At 44.1% G+C, this 24,932-nt stretch overlaps 1 protein-coding gene across 3 annotated transcripts in view; it reads right to left on the bottom strand.

Moving 5' to 3' along the window:
- Positions 1-1,696: 1,696 nt before the first annotated feature.
- CUNH4orf19 (chromosome unknown C4orf19 homolog) overlaps positions 1,697-24,932 on the bottom strand; it is a 114,300-nt gene continuing 91,064 nt past the window's right edge. For 2 of the 3 annotated variants that reach the window (XM_032273783.1, XM_032273779.1), the window contains exons 2-4: positions 23,020-23,069; positions 4,591-4,644; positions 1,697-3,407 (exon numbers count right to left, since the gene is read on the bottom strand). In XM_032273783.1, the coding sequence (XP_032129674.1) occupies positions 2,492-3,407; positions 4,591-4,622 (948 nt within the window). In that variant the 5' untranslated portion in view covers positions 4,623-4,644; positions 23,020-23,069 and the 3' untranslated portion in view covers positions 1,697-2,491. Of the gene's footprint in view, positions 3,408-4,590; positions 4,645-8,773; positions 10,647-23,019; positions 23,070-24,932 lie in introns of those variants that run through there. The other variant, XM_032273788.1, reaches the window with a different exon arrangement.

Raw genomic sequence — 24,932 nt, 5'->3', positions numbered from 1 at the left:
TTTGTCAGGTTTGGAGCTATCAGTGGTACGTTGTGGTAGCTGTCCAGTCCTCCTTTCCCTGGACCAAAGGGAGAGGCCCCTTTGGTGTCACACTGAATGTACAATCTTCCAATCTTTTGTAAACCTGCTGTGTCCCAGGCTTTTGAGACCTGCAGTGGCAGAGACTGTAAACTGACCACCTCAAAACTCATTGTCCATTTCCTCTTCTCAGTAAGTGCATCCTGAGTTTATTTGGCAAAGCCATGCACACCACTAGAAAGACACCTTTCCTAGTCTCTCTTGCAGCTAGATGCGGCCAAGTGACCAGATTTTGACCAAAGAGGTAGATGTGGAAGGGATGAATTGCACTGCTGTGAGGCCCTTAACAGAGAGGGAGTGGGGCGTTTGGCCCTATATTCTTTTTCCAACATAGAATGCAAATGTAATGACTGAAGCCACAGCAGCTGTTTTGGACTACAAAGTGACCTTGAGAAGGAAGCCAAAATGATTGAAGCCGCATGGGTCATTGAGACCGGGTCATTCACGCATACTCTACCACCCTGGATCACTACGTCCAGATTTCTTTTACATAAGGGGTACATAAACCTCTACGTGTATGAAACACTCATCCTATACAACTGAGCATAATCCCAACTGAGACACTTAGGAAATTATTGAAGGAACCAGGATTTTGAAATATTAAGTATTTGGTGTAGTAAATACAAAAGCAGGCATACCTCCAATGCAATTAACAATGCCAAGAGTTTACCTTTTTAAGGGCTCTGAGTGACCCTGTATATAGAGGTCACTTGTGATGGCTTGCCATTATAATACCAAACAAACTGAGGGTAACGTATGTTCAGTAAGCATTTGTAAGGGTGCCATCCTTAAAGGCGCTGGAAGCCTCAGAAATCATGTTTTATATCAAATCATTACCAAAATGAAATAATGACATTATAAACACTTCCCAGTATTAGAGTTTTCAGTTGTAGGGATGTAAACATTTTTCTTAAAGGAATTGTTTTCAACTAGTAAGACATCACCTTTGAGTGCCTAATGTGCCACGCACTGTGCTAAACACTTACATTGTCTCATTTAATCTTTACAAGCACATACGATGATCATTCTCACTTCACAGGTGGGCAAAGTGAAGGGATATGTAACATGCCTAAGGACACGTAGCAAAACTGGAAATCAAACGAAATTCAGTTGGATTTCAATTCTGTGTTACAAAACAGCAAACTAAAGCATCTTCCATGTTGATTATTTTCTAGATAGTTTTGAGCATCCTTAATGCCTTTAAATTCTCCATTGAATTATGTCATAATGGTTGTCCTTGTTTCTAGGAATCAGAAGGCTGAAATCCAGAAAGGCCTTTTTTGTCTTTAAGGTAAGATCAGGACATTTAGTTACAGCATCAAGTTTAACTCAAGGGAGAGAAAGCCAAAGCCCCCTTCCTTGTATAATTTTGTAGTGTAGCTCTTTATCTTTTTTTTTTTTTTTTTTTTTTTTTAAAGAGATAAAGTCTCACTAAGTTGCCCAGGTTGGTCTCGAATTCCTGGCCTTGGCAATCCTCTCACCTCAGCCTTCCAAAATGCTGGGATTACAGACGTGAGCCACTGTGCCTAGCTTAGCTCTTCACATTGGAAGTAACACCCAGGGTCACTGATAGTCTGAGAAAATTAGAACCACCTTTGAGTTAAGACAGAAAGACACGTACGTTGTTACATTTTAATTAGAATCAGACATTGAATGGCATAAAAGCATTCCATATATGGCTTTGCTGTTCTGAAAGTCATGAACTTAAAATCCAAATATGAGACAAGCAATTTTAAGACTTATTTTGGCCAGCCTCCCCAATCCCAAAGGAGATTTAAAAGGAATAATGTAAAAAAGTTAAGGTCAAGGTGTTTTAAAATCACATCTCAGCTAATGACTAACCCTTTGTTTCCTGGGGACTTCTGCTCTACTGTGAAAGCTGCTGAGCTTAACCCACTGTTGAACAACTGGTTAGTTATTAGTTCCCTGGTGATTGTCCCTCTGGTTAAGCCATACTCTGGGGACACATGAGGCACTTTAAGTGGGGTAGTTACCTTTTCCGGGTTGGGTACAATGTTTGGCTCTCAAAAACAAGGGAAACAATTTACAATCAAAAGGGATGCTCTGTGATTGTGTGCCTTTGGGATCAAGGGTTGAGATCTTAGCGTATTCTCATGAACATCTGTACCAGGTGCTCAGAGACGTTTGAGGGTTGTCAAGCAGGCTGTTCAATTTCTGCATTTTCTGTGGATATGGGCACAATGACCCACAGCTCACCTACACAGGGTGAAACTCCAGACACGTGACAAGCAGTGTGGGACAGATGCTGGCAATCAGAACAGGTGCTGGATGTAAACAACTGGTAAGGCTGCACTGGCGGATGCTGGCGTAATCACCTGCTCTGCCTCTGGGGAGCAAATGCATCCACATGCTCAGCATGACACTGCTTACCCCCCTGCACAAATCCCCTTCCCTAATCAGCCTCATCCAAATCTTCTCCTGCAGTAGCAGCTTCTAAAGCCGCCAGGGCCTCTGCCACCGCTGCATCCACGTCCACAATCTCCCTGTCCCCATCTCCGTTGGAGCCATGCGCATCCTCCTGCCTATTTCCCGAGTCAACCACAGGCAAGACATGAGCGGGACCCTTCACACTAAAGCAGATGCTTAGATCTTCTGTTTCCACATCCTTATTCAATGAGTTCCAGCTTCTCCTCACGGAGAAGGGTGTATTCAAACCATGCTCCCCTACTGTGGGCTGAATTCCCTCTAGGGACTCCTCCACAGTATGGTTCTTGGAAACACGGTCCTTTTCACTATGATCAACGTTGCCTCCAGCTGGGCCCCAATGCTGAGGGTAATCTGGGGCTGGTATCTGGAAGACATGCTCTTCTTGTACTTCCAAGGCACAACTTTCCATGTCAGAAGGAGCTCTGGAGCCTCTGTTTCTCATGACCTGGGTCTCTTCTGAGGCCAGCAATACACAGTCCTGTTTCTGAGTGCCCCCTCCTTCCAGGAAGGGTTGAGTTGGGGGAATAGTATTTGTAGTACTGGCCCAGGAGCCCCTGTCATCCTGGGAGGGACTGGGATTCCCAGTGGGCTGTGGGGCGGCAGCAGGGCCAACGCCATTGACACCGCAGGCATGGTGGTCCCTTCCAGCATCCCCCTGCGGGAGCGGACCTTGGTGAGGCCAGCAGGGCTCCCATGGATCAGCTGTCCTGCTGCTGCTATCAGTCTTCTTTGAGCCCTGCCTCTGAGGGTCATTTTTCTGCACCAGGACTTCACCGCCCCATTTGCCTTTTAATTTAACAGTGTCACCTTCATCTAGCTTGCAGCTGTTGACTTCATTGACATAGCCAGGAGAGGGCACTTGAACTGGATCAAAGAGATAGCTGCAGGGAGGACAGTGAAAACCAGTCAGGTCTGCTCCATCATTAATGCCTCCGACCACAGACCCTGCTTCTCTCTACGATTCCTGCTAATTTAATTTCTGTGATTACTCTTTTCAACCTAGATAAGTGTGTCTAAATCAAACAGATACAGTTGGTATAAAAATGTTCGATGGCTCATGCCTGTAATGTCAGCAATTTGGGTGGCCAAGGTGGGTGGATCACTTAAAGCCAGGAGTTTGAGACCAGCCTGACCAACATGGTGAAATCCCATCTCTACTAAAAATACAAAAATTAGCTGGATGTGGTGGTGGGCACCTGTAATCCCAGCTACTTGGGAGGCTGAGGTAGGAGAATTGCTTGAACCTGGGAGGCGGATGCTGCAGTGAGCCTGGGTGACAGAGTGAGACCATCTTTAAAAAAAAAAAAAAAAAAGGTTCTTCCAAAAATACATCTTAAGAAGAGAGCCAAAAGGAGGAAGGAGGGGTAGGGGATAGATAAATTAAAATACAAAACGGTTCATAGAATTTTAAAATAAAAAATAATAAGTAAAACAGATGTCCACTAATAGGGCCATAAGGAGTACATCCTCTCAGTGGAATATTATGCCATCATTAAAATGATAAATATGAAGTCTGAAGTCACAGGAATGATACTTATAATACATTTTTTTTGAATAAAGACAAACATCACATTTTGATTACAGTGGAATAAAGCTTATGTACGTACAGGTCTAGAATAGAGCTACAATTAAAAAGGCAGTTTATTTGTTAAGAAGCAAGATCACCAGTGACATTTTTTCCCCTTCATCTTAGAAGTTCATGTTCATGTCACTCACAGTTTTATGAAATGCAATGTGGACAGAATTAAAAGCACATATGTGATTGGGGTGATTTATTTTCAGCGATGCCATTTCAGGCAGAAGCCCAGACCAAATTCAGCCTCAGAAAACGATGGTGTTCCCAACATGCTTTGAGAAGTGAGCAAAAAAAGTTAACAAAATCTAGGGCACATGTTCTTTTAAACGATATTATAACAGTCCCAACTCTTAATGTGTTGGCAGTGTTGACCGTGCCTCAAGCTGGATAAATGCACCACTCAGCGCATTTACGTGCATGGTCTTTAAAAGTGACTCCATGCTCACCACAACTTCCTCCACTTAGAAATAATATTTCTCCCGCTTTACCTTTGTATTATTTTACAGCACCTGCACCCCATCTGGATTGCTTTCTGTTACCACCTGAAAAGAAAGCGCAAAGGTAGAGAACACAGTGAGTGATACTTTAGTAGGAATTAAGTTTGCCTTGTTTTTTTTTCCCCTAGAGACTCAAAATGTGTTAATGGAGTCACACATTTTGGCAGAAGGGTGACTACCACAAGGTTCAGAGAGGGCAGTGGTTATCGGGAACACCCCATCTCCATCAGTGTGTCAGAGTCCTCAGACGTTCACTGACATTTGCCTCTGTGTCAGACCTTTCTCCCAAACCTGGAGTTATGTGTTTCATCCCATTTGACAGATGAGGAGCAGAAGGTAGAAGGACGCTACATAGCAAGGACCTGCTGCTGTTTTCTAATCTGCTACCTTCTACAGAGGACACAGGCACCTGGCCAGGGCACAGCCTGTTGTGCGGCAGCAGCAGGAGTGGGAGGAGATTTTGAGCGGACTCCGTGCCAGGGCATCTGCTCCTCGAGGGTTAAAGGATGCTGGAATAAGGTGGCGGGTCGATTGTGTCCCATAATTCAGACCCTGAGAAGCGTGATAGCCTGAGTCGTCACACAAGCTTCAACCACCCTAAATTGATCCTGTGTTGCATTTTCTGCTGCTGGGCCAGTCTTAGCTGTGATTTGTGGATGCTGTTCTCTTGCAGCTCAAAGACATGCCCCCCGGCTGGGCACAGTGGGTCACACCTGTAATACCAGAACTTTGGGAGGCTGAGGCGGGCAGATCACAAGTTCAGGAGAAGGAGACCATCCTGGCCAACATGGCGAAACCACGTCTCTACTAAAAATACAAAAATTAGTAGGGTGTGGTGGCATGCTTCTGTAATCCCAGCTACTCAGGAGGCTGAGGCAGAATTGCTTGAACCCAGGAGGTGGAGGTTGCAGTAAGCCAAGATCATGCCACTGCACTCCAGCTTGGGCAGAGTGAGACTCTGTCAAAAAAAAAAAAAAAGAAAGAAAAAGACATGCCCCCTTGGGCTTCCTGGCAGAAGGTAGACTCATTTCCTCATTTCCTACCTGCCCACTGTCCCCTGACCCCTCCCCATGCTGGGCTTTTCCTCATCATTTCCCTTGGAACAAAATCTTCTCTTCATGTAAGACTGGCCATGTTGGCCTCTTCTTTCCTCAGAACATCCTAAAAGTGGGTGTGGAAGCATCTCTAAATCATTCTTCATTTCTAATATCTACAGTCTTTATTTTTATTTTTATTATTATTTTTTGAGACACAGTCTTACTCTGTCGCCCTGGCTGGAGTGCAGTGGCACAATCTCGGCTTACTGCAACTTCCATCTCTCGGATTTAAGCGGTTCTCCTGCCCCAGCCTCCCAAGTAGCTGGGATTGCCGGCGGGTGCCACTATGCCTGGCTAATCTTTGTATTTTTAGTAGAGTCAGGTTTTTGCCATGTTGGCCAGGCTGGTCTCAAACTCCTGACCTCAAGTGATCTGCCTGCCTTGGCCTCCCAAAGTTCTGGGATTACAGGCATGAGCCACTGTGCCCAGCCTACAGCCTTTAAAAAGATGAGCCAAAGCAGACTCTGCATCCCCAGTCCCGCTGTCTCCATGAAACACATGCACTAGAAAGAGAGGTCATTCATCACTGGCTGTGTTGCTGTCTTCCCTGTTGTCCCTCCTTCCCTCTTTCAATCATGGATGAATTCCCAGGGATGCTACTTCATAAGCTTTTGCCCACAGCGAACAGGATTGGTGCTTTTTAAGAAGTATAGAATGGCTGGTCAGTTAAAAGGGGCTAGATTTTCATTAAAAAAATAAAATCCACAAATAACTCCCTATGGTAGGCTGAAAAATGGCCCCCAAAGATAGCCACATCCTAATCCCTAGAACCTCTAAATAGTATCTTATATGCCACCCCAGCCCCCAAATTAAAGGTATTTGCAGAGGTGATGAAGTGTATGGTTTTGAGATGGTAGTTTGCCTGCTTTATCTGGGTGATAAACTAAACTCTAAATACAATTAAATAAATGCTTATGAGAGGGAGGCAGAAGGCCATTTGATCATAGACAGAAGAGGAAGAGGCAATGTGACCAAAAAGGCAGAGATTGGAGCAAGGAGGTCACAAACCAAGGAGCACTGGCGGCTCCCCATCCCTCCCTCTAAGCTGGAAGAGGCAAGGACCAGATTCATCGCTTGAGCCTCTTGAAAGAGTGTGGCCCTGGTGACAACTTGATGCCTGATTCCCACCCCTCTATCAAGCCCACTGATGCCAATTTCAGACTTCTCATCTCTAGAACTAGGAGTCAATAAACTTCCATTGTTTTAAACCCTTGAGCTTGTAGTAATTTGCTGCAGCAGCACAGAAAACTAGGAACAACCCCAAATCATTTCATGCTCGAGGACCAAATCCCTTGAACTTCCAGCTCTTCCTGGGAGGACCCGTGGAATGTGTAAGAGTCCCTTGGGCCAGCCCTGCATCTCCTGCCACCCTTTCTTTCCTTACCATGCTTCAGTTTGCTTCCTAGCACATGTCACCACGGGACATTCTGTCATCGGTTTATTTGTTCATGACCCATCTTTTCCACCCTTCTTCAAGTCTAATCCTCAGCACTTAAGATAGCAGCTGGTACACAGTAGGCAGTCAAAAAATGTGGAATGAATGAACGATTTAATAGCTATAGATTAAAAATGAAAGCACTACCAGTGAACCTTGTGTCTGTCTGAAATCAGTCAAGACATTTCCAGTTTGTGCCAGCCATGTCACCCAGGTATTACGATGATGGGCTCAGGAGACGGAAAACCCTGATACTATGGGACTTTGGGCCTCAGCCACTTGATCTGTAAATGGGCATAATAGTATTCCTACCATATGGGGGTGCTGGGGGTTATATGAGCAAATATTCATAATAAGCATAGACCAGGGGTGTCTTACCTACCCCCAATTGGATATAGCATATTAAAGCACAACCCTCCTGCCAAAAAAAAAAAAAAAAAAAAAAAAAGATGGAGGTCTAGTACCCAAGAAAGATGTAATCTAGTTGCCAGGACCTGTGCATACAAAGAGTATTAACAATATTAAGTAGTACGTGTTTCTGGAATAAGGGCCAAATGCTATATTTCTATCAACTCTGACACCAGTTGAAAGATAGAAACCCCAAGTACAGCAACAGTTCCATAGGGAGAAAAATCACTCCCTCTGTGGAACTGTGTACACGTGTGTAACATTTTACCTTTCAGGATACTCTCAAATTACCCCATTTCTAAAGCCCAGGATTTCGTCCCCAGCCTCTACTCCTCCTTTACTTTCATTTTCTGCTGGTAATTCATAGATCAGGTGGATAAATAGGACAGGTGGGAGGCAGCACACGCACCTCCTCCCTACCTCAACCGTCTCCTCTCCCCTCCCCTCCTGACCCTCCCCCTCCACAGTCCACTCTAAAATCCTGGCGCTTTTCATGCCTGCAATAGTTTGTTTATCTTGGACCATTTAAGAGCAAACAAACCAACAAACAACAACTAGTCAGGAGGATAGGTAGTAGAAAACAAAACAAGCCAAAGAAAAGGAGAAAAGGGCTTAGAAGTGTTGGAGAAACAAGGAAGGCAGACTGGATTGAAATAATGTAGCCGAAGCAATCATAAAACATTACTCATTGAAAAATCTCAGGCAAACTTTACGATGGTGAATTCAAGGGGTGTACAAGGGGAAGGCGAAAGAAAGGAGGAAAGAAAGACGGCAGGAGAGGAAGAAAGGAAGGAGGGAAGAAAGGGGGGGGAAGACAAGGAAGGCAAGAAAGTGAGGAAAAGCAGGCAGGCACATCCAGAGTGACACCCTGCACTCCCACCTCCTCAGAGGCTGACCAAGATTGATCCCGGGGCACCTTGATCCTGCCTTCTGCTGCCACAGCCAAGACCACAGGCGCAGGCTGCGCTGAATGAAGTGACTGCTGAGATTTAACAGCCCCACTGTAAAGCTACCCCTTCCCTGCTACTTAAAGAAGTCCACATCATTCGTGGCTTTTAGGCTCCCCTCCTTCCCCAGCAAAACCACAGGATCTGTCCTGTCCTTGCAAGCTGCGCAATTACAAAGGACGCTGTGGTGGTCTCCTCTTTCAGAATCAGGTTTGCAGTTTGGTCCCTCCCCGGCGGACCTCCCATTGGGGCACACCACAGGGTTTCCTATAGATCAGGTCCCATACCTGAGGGCCATGCTTCTGCGCCTCTCCGGAGCTTGGCAGGGACAGCTTCTTCCTGGTTAGAGGTTCTGTCATCTCTCACCTCGCCCTGGGCTTCCCTTCCCCAGCAACATTCCTTCTCTAGATCAGATGGTCAGAGCTCTAACGTCCAAGGTTGTGTGACTGCTGACGAAGAGGGTGGGGACTAATATACTTACACCCAACCTCTGCATGCCTGAGTCTACAATTATTCTTCCTTATATGATGTGTCATATCAAATTTAATTCATTTCTTTTTTCATAGGTCACTCCCACTTCTACATCTTGCTTTTAGCAAGGACTTCTCCCTAAGTCCAGGGGCAACAAGGATGTCGCCCAGGTCTGCCAGGTGATACACAGCAATGAAAAACAATAAGCTCTTTTGACGTAAGAGTGGGCTCAAAAGGAACAGTCTATCAGCTCTCTTCCTTGCATCCCTTTTGGCGACAGCTAGCTTAAAGGTAAGAATTCAGTTGTTGGGTGCCCTTTATTACTGAACAAAATCAAAATTTGCTTTCTCTTTGGTGTATAAAAAAGCCACAGGCAAGCAAAGGGCAAATCCTTCACACACCCACTGCTTGGTTTACACAGGGGAAAAACAAACACCATCAGGATGGCTGTGTCCCCCCATTGCTGCCGCAGCCTGCTCCTGCAGCCCTGTGGGGTCTGACTCTGTCTGGTATTTGAAGGCCATGCTAATGCCATGTCAGTCATTGGTGAAGCCTCCTTGCTAGGAGGGTAGCAATGGAGGTGGGGGAAGGGGGAAGTCTCGGGGAGCCCAGGAGTTTTCTAACCAGGCAGAGAAATAGACTGAGTATTCATTAGGAAGTCAAAAGCATATGGAATAGACTCAATCCATCTGGAAGGAGCTGCCTTTAAATAGTGATAGCGTTGAAGAATGACAGGGACATTTCAAAAGTACACAGGAATCCACTTGTAGAAGTGTTACTGTCCAAATGTGGAACAACTAGAGTATTAGAATAATTACTAATATATAGCATGATGGCCCATGAATAAAACAAGGACTTACAAGTCCACGCTAAGATACATAAAGGGAAAGGAAACGCGCTACCGCACAAGCAGAAAACCAGGTAACAAACATATGAGAAGTACTGGAACTAGAAAAATCACCATTTGATAGCCATTCCTAATAATAATTGATGTCAGTAAGAAGTATCAAGGGATGGTACGACGAGTGGATGAAACTGGGAGGTGGACAGGATATTTAGTCTCAACGTAACTTCCCTCCTACACGATTAAGGATGAAATAGTATCCTTACATTGGAGAAACCTGGCATACAGCACCTTAACCAAGTTATCAAAGGTCATAGTGCCAAAATGAGATTAATCAATAGCATGTGGCTCCTGATAGGATGCACTCAGAACACAACCTCACCTCTGTGATTTCCTGACAAAAGAGCATACTCTGAGTTGAAACACGAGGAGTATTCTGCAAAGCAACTGGCCTGGACTCTTAAAACAATGTAATGTTATGAAAAAGTGAAGAAAGACAGAACTATTCCAAATTCAAGGAGATTTAAGAGACACGACAACTGATGCACTGCATGTCCTTCTTGCTAAAAGGTCATTATTGGCATGATTGGTGAAATTGGAATAAGGTCTGTAGAGTAAGTAAAGGTATTCCATTGATGTTAATTACCAGCTTTTGAACATTGTACTGGGGTTATATAAGAGAATGCTTTTGGAGAGGGGTGGAACGAGATGTCCAAACAGAAACCTCCACTGATCTTCCCTTCATCAGAGCCAAATTTAACAAGTTTGGAACACCAAATTTAGCAACTGTCATCTACACAAACAAGCACCTTTATAGGAACCAAAAACCAGATACACAGTCACAGTGCCTGGTTTTAACTTCATATTGCTGAAAGAGGCACTAAAGCAGGTAGGACAGACAATCTTCAACTGCTGATGCCAATTCCTTGGCAGTTGCTGCATGATGTGGAGAGAGAATCTGTGTGTGTGTGTTTGGGGTAGGGAGAGTGCAGTGATTGTGGGACTCTGTGTCGGAACTCAGTGCTGCCCTGTCACAGCAGAAAGCAAAACCAGGCTGAAGTCAGCGGAGCCACGACCCCCGCTGCCTATGCACACACAGAGGGAGCATTTGGATCAGCTCTAGCCAGAGGGGAATTATATATTCCAGTGGTTGGAACTTGAGTTTTGACAAGCTTGCTACCATGGGCTAAAGTGCTCTGCAATCCTAATGAACTGGAAGATAGTCTAGGTCACAAGAGCTGCAGTTCCTAATCATGACATCAGTGCTGTGCTGGGGACAGAGCCAGGGGACCTGGGTGGGGGGCGCCTGATCTACTGAGACACCAGAGTGGCTACAGGTGAACCTGTGCCGTGTGTTCCAAAAACTCAGGCAACACAGCTCACAGCAATGAAAGTGACTCCTTCCTTGTGCTCGAGGAAAAGAGAGGGAAGAGTAAAGAGCACTTTGTCTTGCATGTAGGATACCAGCTCAGTCACATTAGGATGGGGCACCAGGCAGAGTCATGAGGCCCCCATTCTAGGTCCTAGCTCCTAGATGATATTTATAGACACACCCTGGGCCAGAGGGGACTACACTGCCTTGAAAGGAAGAACCAAGTCCTGGCAAGCCCCATCATCTGCTGAGTAGAGACGCCTTGCACCCTGAATAACCAGCAGTGATACCCAGGTAGTATGCTGTGGGCCTCAGGTGAGACTCTGAGATGCGCTGGCTTCCGTGAGAACCAGCACATTCCTAGCCGTGGTGGCTATGGGGAGAGCTTCCACTTGAGAAAAGCAGAGGGAAGAGGAAAGTGGACTTTGTCTTGCACCTTAGGTACCAGCTCAGCCACAGTGGGGAAGAGCACCAAGAGAGCTCTTGGGGTCCCTAATTCCAGGCCTTGGCTCTTGAGTGGCATTTCTGGACTTGCACTTGACCACAGGGGAGTCCACTGCCCTGAAGGATGTGTCCTAGGTCTGGCAGCATTTACCCTTGGGCCTTAAGTGAACATCGGCAGTAACCTGGCAGTACTCCCTGCGGGCCTGTGGTAGTAATGGTGATAGGGAGAGGACCCTTTGCTTGGGAAAAGGGGAGGGAAGAATGGAAATGACCTTGTCTTACGGTTTGAGTGACAGCTCAGCCCCAGTAGAATGGAGCACCAGGTGGATCGCTCTGGTTTTTGCCTTCAGTCTCTAGCTCCTGCCTTGAACCATAACAGATTCATGGTTATGAGAAGGAACTGTTTCCCTGTTTAACCCAATTACTTGTTGCCTGACTGGCTTTGGTACTTGTTGATTGTAGAGCCTTAGGGCCTTGAGCAAAGGTAGGAGGTAGCTAGGTAGTGGTTACAGTGGGCCTTGGGTAGGACCCAGTGCTGTGCTGGCTTCAGGTCTGACCCAGCACAGTCCTAGTGATGACGGCCATAAGGGTGCTTGTGTCACTCTACCTCAGTTTCAAGTGGATCAGCACAGAGAGGGATACTTTTGTTTGAGGGAACAAAAGTCTCTGCCTGGAAATCCAGAGAATTCTTTCGGATCTTATCTAAGACCACCAAGGTGATACCTCTGAGTCTACAAGAACCATAGCATGACTGGGCTTGGGGTGCCCTCTACTGTGGATATGACTTAGATCACAACACACAAGTCCCTTGGAGTAACTGAAAAGCCTTCCCAAGAAGAATGGGTACCAACAAGCACAGACTGTAAAGACTATAAGAAATATCTAATTGTCACACCTGTAATCCCAGCAGTTTGGGAGGCCAAAGTGGGTGGAGGTCAAGAGATCGAGACCATCCTGGCCAACGTGGTGAAACCCCATCTCTACTAAAAATACAAAAATTATCTGGGTGTTTGGCATGCACCTGTAGTCCCCACTACTTGGGAGGCTGAGGTGGAAGAATCGTTTGAATCCAGGAGGCAGAGGTTGCAGTGAGCCGAGACTGCGCCACTGTGCTTCAGCTTGGCAACAGAACAAGACTCCGTCTTAAAAAAAAATAAAAATAAAAAAAGAAATACCTAATTGTTCAATGCCCAGACACTGATGAGCATCCACAAACATCCAAGAAAAACAAAAAAACTACATGACCTCACCAAAAGAACTAAATAAAGCTCCAGGGCCCAATCCTGGAGACACAGAGATATGTGACTTTTCTGACAGAGAACTCAAAATAACTGTGTTGAGGAAACTCAAAGAAATTCAAGTTAACACAGAGAAGGAATTCAAAATTCTGTCAGATAAATTTAACAAAGATTGAAACAATTAAAAAGAATCAAGCAGAAATTTTGGAGTTGAAAAATACAAGTGGTATACTGAAGAATGCATCGAGTCTCTTAACAGCAGAATTAATCAAGCAGGATAAAGAATTAGTGAACTTGAAGACACGCTATTTTAAAAATATATTCAGAGGACACAGAAGAAAAAAGAATAAAAAACAACAATGCATACCTACAGGATCTAGAAAATTGCCTCAAAAGGGCAAATCTAAGAGTTATTGGGCATAGGGACAAGTAGGAAAAGAGATTGGGGTATGAAGCTTATTCAAAAAAATAATAACAGAACCTCACAAACCTAGAGAAATATATCAATATCCAAGCGGATTTAAAGAAGACTACCTAAAGGCAATTAGTAATCAATGAATCACTATATATGTATTGATTTGTTCCTAGGTTCTCTCTTCTAGGTCTTCTGTTTTTATGCCAAAACTATGCTGTATTGATTACTATACCTCTGTAGTGTAATTTGAAGGTAATGTGATTCCTCCAGGTTTTTTTTTTTTTTTTTTTCTCAGATGGCTTTGGCTAGTCTCGGTCATTTGTAGTTCCACATAAATTTTAGGATTGTTTTTTCTATTCTGTGAAGAAATGTTGACAGATTGCATTGGCTCTACAGATTGCATTGGGTAGTATGGACATTTTAACAATATTGATTCTTCCAATCCATAATCATAGAATATCTTTCAATTTTTTTGTGTCCTTTTCAATGTTTTTCACCAATGTTTTATAGTCTTCATTGTAGGGATCTTTCACTTTTTTTGTTAATTCCTAGGTATTTAATTTTATTTGTAGCTATTATAAATGTGATTTCTTTTTTGAATTGTTTGCTCTTGACATATAGAAATGCTAGATTTTTGTATGTTGATTTTGTATCCTGCGACTTTACTTAATTTGCTTATTAGTTCTAATAGTTCTTTGGTGGAGTCTTTAGATTTTCCCATATATAAGGTCATATCATCTGCAGACAACATAGTGAAACCCTGTCTCTACTAAAAATACAAAAAATTTGCAAGGTGGGAGGATCACTTGAGGTCAATAGTTTAAGACCAGTCTGGCCAACATGGTGAAACTCTGTTTCTACTAAAAAATACAAAAATTAGCTGGGCATGGTGGCAGGCTTCTGTAATCCCAGCTTCTCGGGAGGCTGAGGCAGGAGAATCGTTTGAACCCTGGAGGTGGAGGTTGCAATGAGCCAAGATTGTGCCACTGTACTCTAGCCTAGGTGACAGAGTGAAACTCCATCTCAGAAAAAAGATATTCTGTATAAATTAGACCATGGAAAGAGATCTTGGAAGGCAGCTCATCAAAAGTCTACCAACTTTTCTGAATTTACACATCATCATCCTGTGTATGTACTGAAGACCACATACCGTCCCGATCCTAGGATGAGAACTCTGGAGGCAGATAAAGGGTATAGTTCCTGTCCTCAGGCTGTTGCTGCATCTTAGAGGGGGACTCATACTCCAGAGCTTTGGTGCTTGTTGGCTGTCTGCCTTTCCTACTACATATGAGCTCCTCACAGGCAATGCTTAATCCAGCCAGCATTCAGCTTGCACTTCATTCTTACTATTCAAATGCAGGAATGTCTGGTGAATGACAGGTGGGAATGAAGGTGTGGGGGTATGAGATATCACAAACGATTCGAATAGAGGGTCTATACTCCTTTCCACAATCAAATCTCATACTATCCAGTGGTCCAAACTACAAGCCAGATGCAGGAACTCTGAGAGATGGGAGAGACCGTTGTTCTTCCTTTCCAGCTTAGGAAACAGCAAAACCTCCATTATGGAATTCCAAGAGTCAAGGATGTCCTGCTTCATGGCTTCTATTCAACAACTTTTAATGTGGCTGCTGGGAAGTGGTTTGCGTTTATAGAAGGTGGAGTATTTAAAAGGGAGATGTAATAGAATGGAACATGTAAATTTCAACTTCATTTTTTACTAATGTTTAGAAAACAAGGACTGAGATTTCACGTAACCTGGTCAGAAGGTGAAGCAGACAAATATTTAGTGAGCCACTACTAGGGGCTGAGGTCCTGACCCAAGAGGAATGAATAAAAATAACTACCAGGAGCTGTGCCACCTTTATAGAAGAAACTAGAGACTGCTCACCCAACTTTATAGACAGTACTGAATGTATAGTTGAAAAAGGACTAGAAGATAAATTCTTTGACTGCTCCATCTATTTTTTTTTTTTTTTTCCAGCAGAGCCATCTCCTAGTTTTCTGGGCAGTTTTTGAAAACTCAAGGGACAAATTTTTCTGATGTGCTTCCTTTTCTCTACTGAGGTGAAGCTTCTGTTATTTTGGAGAACTTGGAAGATTATATGCAGACCTTTGTTATCAGTATCGTGAAATAGTCCACTTCATGCGTTCTCAATAGCCAGTGAGCCAGTGTGCTAGGACAGCCCTTTTCAGGGGAAAAAAACCTGTGAACACATCCCTGCACACAAACATCCCGTCAAACCCGGCGCCTGGCCTCAGTGTGGTTTTCTGTTGTCATTACAACATATAATTCGTTTCAACTTTACCACAACCCTTTAAGGTGGAACCATTGCCCAAGGTTATAAAAGTTGAATCATTATTAATGAAGGTATTATTGTTATTGTTTTTATTATAATATTTCCTGGCGTCCATACTATTAGGTTTTTTTTTTTTTTTTTTTTTTTTTTTCTTAGAGTCCGCTGGATTACACATGAAGCAGTTTCTGCTCCAGTAGCTTTTACAAGAGAGAACTGGATTCTCTAGATTCAGGCTGAATTTTATAGGTGCAGTTGCATCAATTCACCAGTAGGTGGCAGAATATAGCAGTTATTTTTACTCCAATCTCAAGAGAAGAAGGACATGGTACAAGAAAGGCCTCAGGACCAGGCACAGAGGCTCATGCCTGTAATCCCAGCATTTTGGGAGGTTAAGGCGGATGGATTGCTTGAGATCAGGAGTTTTAGAGCATCCTGGCCAACATGGTGGAATCCTATCTCTACTAAAAATACAAATATTAGCTGGGTGTGGTGGTACACCTGTAGTCCCAACTACTTGGGAGGCTGAGGCAGGAGAATTGCTTGAACCTGGGAGGCAGAGGTTGCAGTGAGCCGAGATCGTGCCACTGCACTCCAGCCCGTGTGACAGAGCAAGACTCCATCTCAAAATAATAATAATAATAATAATAAAAAGCTTCAGAAACAAGAATTATGGGCTAGGCATGGTGGCTCACGCCTGTAATCCCAGAACTTTGGGAGGCTGAGGTGGGTGGGTCACTTGGGGTCGGGAGCTCGAGACCAGCCTGGCCAACATGGTGAAACCCCGTCTCTACTAAAAATACAAAAATTAGCCAGGGGTGGTGATGTGCACCTGTAATCCCAGCTACTCAGGAGGCTGAGGCCAGAGAACTGCTTGAACATGGGAGATGAAGGTAGCAGTGAGCTGAGATCGGACCACTGCACTCCAGCCTGGGTGATAGAGTAAGACTGTGTCTCAAAAAGCAAAAAACAAAAAGAAACAAGAATTATGGCCCCAATAGTGCAGGTACTTTGCTATGTGGCAAGGTTAGGGAGTAGGTGATGTGGTATTTTAGATGGTTACTGTATTTGTCAGAGTTCTCTAGAGGGTCAGAACGAATAGGACAGACATATATGTAAAGGGGAGTTTATGAAGTATTAACTCATCACAAGGTCCCACAATAGGCTGTCTGCAGGCTGAGGAGCAAGGAGAGCCAGTCCAAGCCCCAAAACTGAAGAACTTGGAATCCAGTGATTGGGGGCAGGAAGCATCCAGCATGGAAGAAAGATGTCGGCTGAAAGGCTAGGCCCATCTCACCTTTTAATGTTTTTCTGCCTGCTTTATAGTTGGTGGCAGCTGATTAGATGGTGCCCACCCAGATTAAGGGTGGGTCTGCCTTCCCCAGCCCACTGATTCAAATCTAAATCTCCTTTGGCAACATCCAAACAGACACACCCAGGATCGATACTTTGCATCCTTCAGTCCAATCAAGTTGACACTCAGTAGTAACCATCACAGTTGCTGTCACCTTTAAGCCTGGTGAGAACAAGGCTTCCTCTAGTACTGGCTGGACACGGGGTTTATTCTGGTCTGGCCAAGCAATGGTGGGGTCAAAAGGCTCCTGAAATTCTACAGAGGCCTCGTCACACAATGACTGCACATTAGAACTCTCTCTGGGTTGGTCTCTGCCCACTATACCTCTGGACAGTAATTCTGTGGAAGAGCCTGGGGGAGGAAGGTGTCCGTGGAGTCCACAGGGTCCAGGTCCTTCCCCTGGGCTAGGCCTGAGGTCGTTCCCCCCCTATGGCTGACCTTGGGCTTCTCCCAGACCCAGGGCTGCCCGTGGTGTGAGCCAATCTCCGAGCTCCTCCTTCTACATGAGGGTACATGGCCATGAGATGATAGGGAAAGGTAAGCCACAAAATATATATGGCCCAATGTGGAGGTTTTGCAGGGGAGAAACCCATCATTTGTTATTTAAAGTTAACTCAGAATATCATGGGGGAAAAGGCAACATTTGTGTGAATGACTAGAATGAAATGGAAGGCACACAGAGATGTCAAGATCTGCCAGTAGCTTGTGGTCACCCTCTCCACACTCCCCAGCCTCCCACATTTCTCCTGTGCCCTGGTGGGGACAGTTTAAGGAAAAAGTTTGAGATGAAGATTCCTGGAAGTAGGGGTCCTGTCTAGAGCAGACAAGATGAGGTTCATTAACGAATAAAGACTAGAGTGTGTGTGTGTGTGTGTGTGTGTGTGTGTGTGTGTGTGTGTGTGTGTATGTGTGTGTGTGTGTGGTGGAATCCTATAGACAGGAGCACAGACAGCTCGTGTTTCTAACAAGCTCAGCATCAGCAATCATTACTAAGGCATCTGCATAAAAACGTCAGACACCCCCGGCATCAGTACACAGTCACTTTCATTTCTATGACTGCATTACCAGAAGTACTGGTCAGGGTCCTATGAGGATCACATGACTTAAACATGTGACGGGCCTGGTCATGTGTGTCCAGCAAATAGAAGGTTCTTAGGAAATGTTGGCTGCTTGCATGTTCATGGTAATTATGAGAATATTCATTTTCTTTTCCTTTTTTTTGAGACAGAGTCTCACTCTTGTCACCCAGGCTGGAGTGCAGTGGTGCAATCTTGACTCACTGCAACCTCCGCCTCCTCAGTTCAAATGATTCTCCTGCATCAGCCTCCTGAATAGCTAGAATTATAGGCACGTGCCACCATGCTCGGCTAATTTTTTGTATTTTTAGTAGAGATGGGGTTTCACCTCATCTGGTCTTGACCTCCTGACCTCAGGTGATCCACCCGCCTCGGCCTCCCAAAGTGCTGGGATTACAGGTGTGAGCCACTGCCTCTGGCTAAGAATATTCTTTAACCAATATGTGCTAGTTCCTTTTAGACACTGTGTAGAAATGGGGAACGTTTTGACTAAATCCTCCCTGGAACCACATGGGAACTGGGGTGTGTCCCCATCACAAGATATGTCTCTCATTTTGCTAAGTAGCCTTATCTGGGAGATGGCAGATGTCTGGAAGAAACCTGGAGCATTTGGACAAAGTTAAGTTCTAAAAATGACAAGGAAGTCTTAGAGGTGGCCATGTGGAGGGGAGTTTATATAACATAGTCTTGTAAGGCTACAAATAGCTTTAAAAGGAAGCACAGCTCAGGGCCGACTGCTTGGAATAAACTAGTTCAGGGTAATTCCCAGAATCTTACAGTACCTGCTGTGGACTGAATTGTGTCTTCCCGTAAATTCACATGTTGAAACCCTCACTCAATGTGAGTGTACTTAGAGACAGGGCTTTCCAGGGGTCATGAAGGTTAGATGAGGTTATCAGGGTGGGGTCCTAACCTAAGAGGATTGGTGGCCTTATGAGAAGAGGAGATAGAGCACTCCCTCCTGAGCAACCTCGGAAGATTAGCAGAGGCTTGGGAGCGAAGGTGAATGATGCTGGTGGGTCCAGGGCACACTGAGGAGAGGCTGTGTGAGGACACAGTGAGAAGGTGGCATCTGCGAGCCGGAAAGAGCCCTCCCGGGAATCAGATTTGCTGACACCTTGATCTTGGACCTCCTGGCCTCCAGAAATCGGAGAGAATGAATTTCTTTTGTTTAAGCCATCCAGTCTAGATTATTTTGTTATGGTAGCTTTAGAAGACAGATTTAGGGCCCCAATTTGAAAGAATCTTAGAAGTCATCCCACCCAACTATTTTGTTTTATGAATGTGCTTCCGGATTCAAGACTGGAAGCAAGAACTGGTGGTAAGACAGGAAAAACCCCACAATTCGTCCCTACTTGTAGATGAACCTACGTGTGCAGAGTTGGAGCCCAATGCTCCTTTAAAGTATGGTAAGAATAAGTTTTGTACTTGGAAAGACTGAGCACAGTCTGGAGGCCTTAAACACCCCCCTAGAAGGGGTAAGACACTCTGCTAATTACTAAGACACTAAGAGGTAGAAGACCTCTGCTGTTTGTTAAATGACTCACCAACCTTTCAGGCAACCGATATTTCCTGAGCACCTATTACGTGCCAAGTAGTGAACTTGATTCCAGGAATGTAGAAAGAAACTGTCCAGGAAAGGAGACAGGTATATAGACACATGACTAATACAGTGTCCTGAGTACTAGATTCAAATATGTCATATAATATGCTATATAGGACAAGGTGCTCTGGAGTAACGGTAGGAAGATCAGGAAAGGCTGTGGGCAAAGGTGGGCAGACAGTGGTTCTGGTAGATTTCTGGAGCACATTCCAGGAGAATCACGTGCACTCCCACTGCCCTGTTCTAAAACACCATCTCTTTCGTACCTGGATTACTGACTGCAACATTACCTTACTGTCACCTATACCTGCTAGTGTCTCCGGCGAATATATTTGCCACAAAGGAGTCACGATCTTTTTAGACCATGAATCTGGATCATTATCACTTCCCCTGCCTAAAACTTTTCGGAGGTTTCTCATGCTGTCAGGATGTTTAGTAGCATGTAATAACGAAGATAAAATATCAAAAGTACATAGTCCTTCTTCTGTACCTGCTGTTCATCGATACACTTTACATATACCCTTGGTTCTCTTTATTCGTGGATTCTGTATCTGTGACTTCGCCGACTTGCTAATGTTAATTTGTAACCCCCAAATCAATACTCATGGCCTCGTGTGGCCGTTCCTGGAGTGTTAAGAGTGGCAAAACATTCTGAGTCATTAGATGCTTACATTTCTAGCTCAGCTCAAACAAGATGACACTGTTCCATAGTATAAATGGGTATCTTCTCGTGGCCCCACTGTTTGAATTTTCTGCTTTTTCTTGGTGATGTCCCTGTTAAAAATGGTGCTGACATGTTGTCTAGTGGTCCTAGATGCAAGAAAGCTGTGATGTGCCTTACAGAGAAAATGTGTGTGTTAGATATACTTTGTTCAGAAATGAGTCATAGTGCTATTAGCCTTGAGCTCAATGTTAATGAATTAACAATACCTATGTGAATAAAGTGCTTTTACAACTGAAACACACAGAAAACAAGGTTATATATTGATCAGTGGATGAATATATTGTGACCAGAGGCTTGTAGGAAACTTACCCCATATTTCCCCTGAGAGCAATGATGCAGTTTTCACTAACTCATTGTTTGAAGTGACTTTATAGAACATAACTACAGTGAATTATGATTATCAGCTGTAGTAACTCACTTAAAATTAATAAGAACCTCATATAATAATAGACCAAGTCTTTTCTATCACATACACAGCTTTCTGTTTTTGTTCCTGATCTCAAGGACCTTGTCATAGACTATCTCCTTTGCCTTCTCTCCCCACCCCATCTAAACCAGCCAGTTTAAATCCCTGTTATTCCACTCATGTCACCTTTCACTTTACATTCTTAGCGCAACTTATGGTTTTATTTAATTCATTTTTTGGTGTTTTTCCTGACTTCTCAACTATTGAACCTATGAGGGTGGAGCCTGCGAGCCACCTGCAAGTCTTAACTCTGCTTGTTTGCTCTTAGGCAGAGGAGGATGAGCACATGAGGGAGACTGGGAAGGGTGCTCAGAGAGGGAGGAGGGAGTCAGACTTTACTATCAAGAAGCAGGTGAGGAGAGAGTCTTCCATCAAAGAGTGTCAGTTGCCTCAGAGATAAAGAAAGGATGGAACAGTGCACCTGGATTTCACATCAAGGAGGTTGGGGGTGAGAAATGCAGGCAGGTTGTAAAGCAGTGGAGGTGCATGCCGGGGCGCGGCAGGCTGAGGAATGCATGGGGCATACGAAAGGGAGGCGAGATAACTCTTAGGGAGCTTAGCTGGGCTGGAGAAGGTGGAGGCAATAGTCGCAGTGGACAAGGATATAGGGTTACAGGATGGTTTTGCAGAAGGTGAAACATAAATACATTTTGTAAGCCAAGAAGGAGAAAGATAGTTGAAAGAAGTTGAGAATAGTAGAAAGAATGGGGGAAAATCTAGGATCGAGTCAAGATCACTAGTGAAGGGATGTACCTTAGGAAAGACGTAGAGATACACACTTTTCCCTTGGAGCCTAGAGGGAAAGAGGCAAGGGTGATTTTAAGGGGAGACATTTCTAGATGCAGGATGGGAAGCTGGAGGACTGTAAGCTGTGAGTTTCTTGATGAGGGAGGCAAGGTGCCTGCTGGAAGGGCTGGAAGTGAAAGCTCAAAGTGACAAGGTTTAGAATGGTGTGTGGTGGAGAGGAAGAGCAACCACTGAAAGACAGCTAGGCAGTGCTGAGGGCCGGCCTCAGCTGGCCACTGAAAATCAGAACGATGCCAATACGTGTAGTTCTGGCATTCTTTCCCTCTCCCAGCAGTGCCCAGCAATCCAGGTGAAGGCCTATAGAACATGGGTTGCTACCCTGGTCCCAGGTTGAGGTATAAGGCAACAGGGCTTGGGTCTTGAGAATGCTGGCAAGCATGGCTGAGGGCATGGACCTGAGGTTGGGGGGTGGGGGCGGGAAAAATGCAAGACGGGTGACCTGGCATCCTTGGGCATGAGGAGTTTGGAGCCATGAAGATGGTGATACTGGCCCATTAGGGTTTACAATGAATGACATGATTCAGGCAAGAGGAAATGTAGTGGAAGTGAGGATGACTAGAGTGCAGAAAGTCTGAAAGGCTTTGCGCCTATGGTACTGAATGATCTGGGGCAGCTGCAGAGTCCCCAGATGAGGGCAACAGTAGGGAAAGGGACAGAAGAGGCCAATGACATAAACCTCAAAGGAAGATAAGGTTTGCAGATAGGAGGCAGCTTGGCCATCTAGAATTTGCAAAGGGGAACCAGAATAATGCATGCACTACTTTCAGGAGACAGAGTTGGGGCGGGGATTAGGCTGGTTCCAATGGAGTAAAATATATAGAAGATTATATTGCAAGTTCGGCTAAAGATGGAAATGGTACAGGGCTTGGGGAAGAGACTCAGAGAGAAATAAAGAGAAGGAAGGTCTGTATTCATAGAACCTGGGTCCTAAACAGGAGAGTATACTGGCATCATCTAGAGGGCTAGTCATTATCCCAGTCTCTGATTTAGTGGGTCTTGGATGGGGCCTGAAAAACTGAATTTCTATTGAGTTCCCAGGTGAGGCTGGCACTATAGGTCTTGGGACCACACACTGAGAACCACTGTGCTGAGGCATGGACATTACTGGAGAAGCTCGAAATTGCCTGGGGACAGGGATAGATTAACTGGAAATCTTTCAGTGTGGAGAATTGGTTGAACCGTGCATTATCACGGATATCTTAGAATTGTATCTCCGAAAAACAAACATAAAAAGGAAACAATTCTACTCAAGCCTGAGTGAGCCAGAGAGAAAGAGACTTTGGGGACCGCTCTGTCTACTGGCTTTAAGGTTTTACGTAACAAAATCTGTAGCAGAAGGCTGAATGATAGAAAATTTAATGGAAAGTGGAGATAATAGGATTTTCCTGCCAAAGCGTGGAAAGATAAAATAAAATAGCTTACCTGTTGTGCAGATTGTCTGTTACGTTTCTCTAGAAGTTTAACTTCTCTTCCTGCAACAATAAAAAAGTTGAAAATTGAGATCTGTAGGTCACCTCCTTTTTACAGCCACATAATATTGTGAGTGTGACAGCAGGAAGTGTTTCCTAAGGGGCACTGGGCAATAATGTGGGGAAGGAGTTCTTGGCTTGGAGCAACTTGCCCAGGAAGGCAAAGGGTGTGACATTTATCAGCCTGGGGTTTACAGTCCAGCTCCTGACATTCAGCAATCAATTCACGGTTAACCACAATTTCAGTCTATAAAATAATATTGTAGTGAGATTTAAATGGCACAACATATAAACTGTTGATCACACACTGGAAGTGTTGGAGTTGTCCAATAACCCAAAGCTATCTACTATGGTCTGAATGTTTGTGCCCCTGAAAATTCATATGTTGAAACCAATCCCCAGTGTGATGGTATTAGGAGGTGTGATGGTATTAGGAGATGGAGCCAGCCATGCAAAGAAAAGCTCTCATTAAACCACTGGGCTATTAAAAAACCTTAAGTGGTTCTGTATTGCCTACCAAATCTTAAATGTCCTCAGCTATGCATTCAAGGCATCCTACAATATGACATGCATGGCCTTCCTAGTTTATCTGGGAAACTCCTCTGGCTACTTTCTAGTTCAAGCCAAATTAGACTTTTCACTATTCTTTAATGCCAATGCTTCTATGCCTTTGCATATATTGCACATATTATTTCCCCAGTTGGTATAGCTCTTTACCAACCAATACTTTACAAAATTCTATTCATCCTTTGAAACTCATTTCATACACTACTTTCACCAGGAAGACTTAAAAAATTAAAAAATAAAGGTAATTACTCTATTTAAAATATTTCTAAAGGACCTTTAAGCTCTTTGTATTAGTCCATTTTCATACTGCTATGAAGAAATATCTGAGACTGGGTAACTTATAAAGAAAAAGAGGTTTAATGGGCTCACAGTTCCACATGGCTGGGGAGGTCTCACCATCATGGTGGATGGTGAAGGAGAAGCAGAGGCACATCTTACATGGTGGCAGGCAAGAAAGCATGGGAACTGTGCTTTATAAAACCATCAGATCCCTGAGACTTATTCACTATCATGAGAACACCACGGGGAAAACCCACCCCCATGATTCAGTTACCTCCTACTGGGTCCCTCCCACAATATGTAGGGATTATGGTAGCTACAATTCAAGATGAGATTTGGTTGGGGACACAGCCAAATCATATCACTCTATCAAGGTGGACAGCTGTGACCACTTTCTGCCTTGGATTAGAGTACATTATTTATTTACACAATGTTCCCTCCATCAGACTATAAACCCTCAGTAGAGAAATGGTTTCATCAGTGTTTATCTGCACATTGTATCTCCTGACACAGAGACTTGCATGTAGCTGGTACCTTGCATGTTTTTAAAAAATTTGACTTATCATTGGCAATTTAAAGATGCCTAATACCAATGTATAATATTAGAACAAAACAATGTTCACATTTTATCATTTCTAAGAGGTACATATATTCATTTACCTTTTAACATATCTGGAATTGGAATATATCTCACAATCATTGGCACATCATGGTTACATTGGCAACATTACTTTCTGTCTTTGTGTTACATAAGATAATGGTACATGTTGCAATCAACGGCATCTAATATTTAATAAAATATAGCATTTAATCCTATGTTACAGTTCATTTCAGCAATATATGATGCAAAAATCTTATAAACAATACCCTATATTGAACAGATGTCTACTCTTTCACAGTTACTCAAAGAAGTCCTTCTAAGATGAAACTAACAACATCCAGGGATGAAGTAAGAATTTTATGAACTCCAAGAACTATAAAGATCAGGTATCAAAATAACAATAACCATGAAATAAGATG

Source organism: Sapajus apella, unplaced genomic scaffold (genome assembly GCF_009761245.1).
Source record: "Sapajus apella isolate SASKATOON/1434 unplaced genomic scaffold, GSC_monkey_1.0 scaffold5, whole genome shotgun sequence".
Classification (NCBI taxonomy): Eukaryota; Metazoa; Chordata; class Mammalia; order Primates; family Cebidae; genus Sapajus; species Sapajus apella.
The sequence above is the reverse complement of the archived record's forward strand: the minus strand, read 5'-3'. Positions and strand labels throughout refer to the sequence as shown.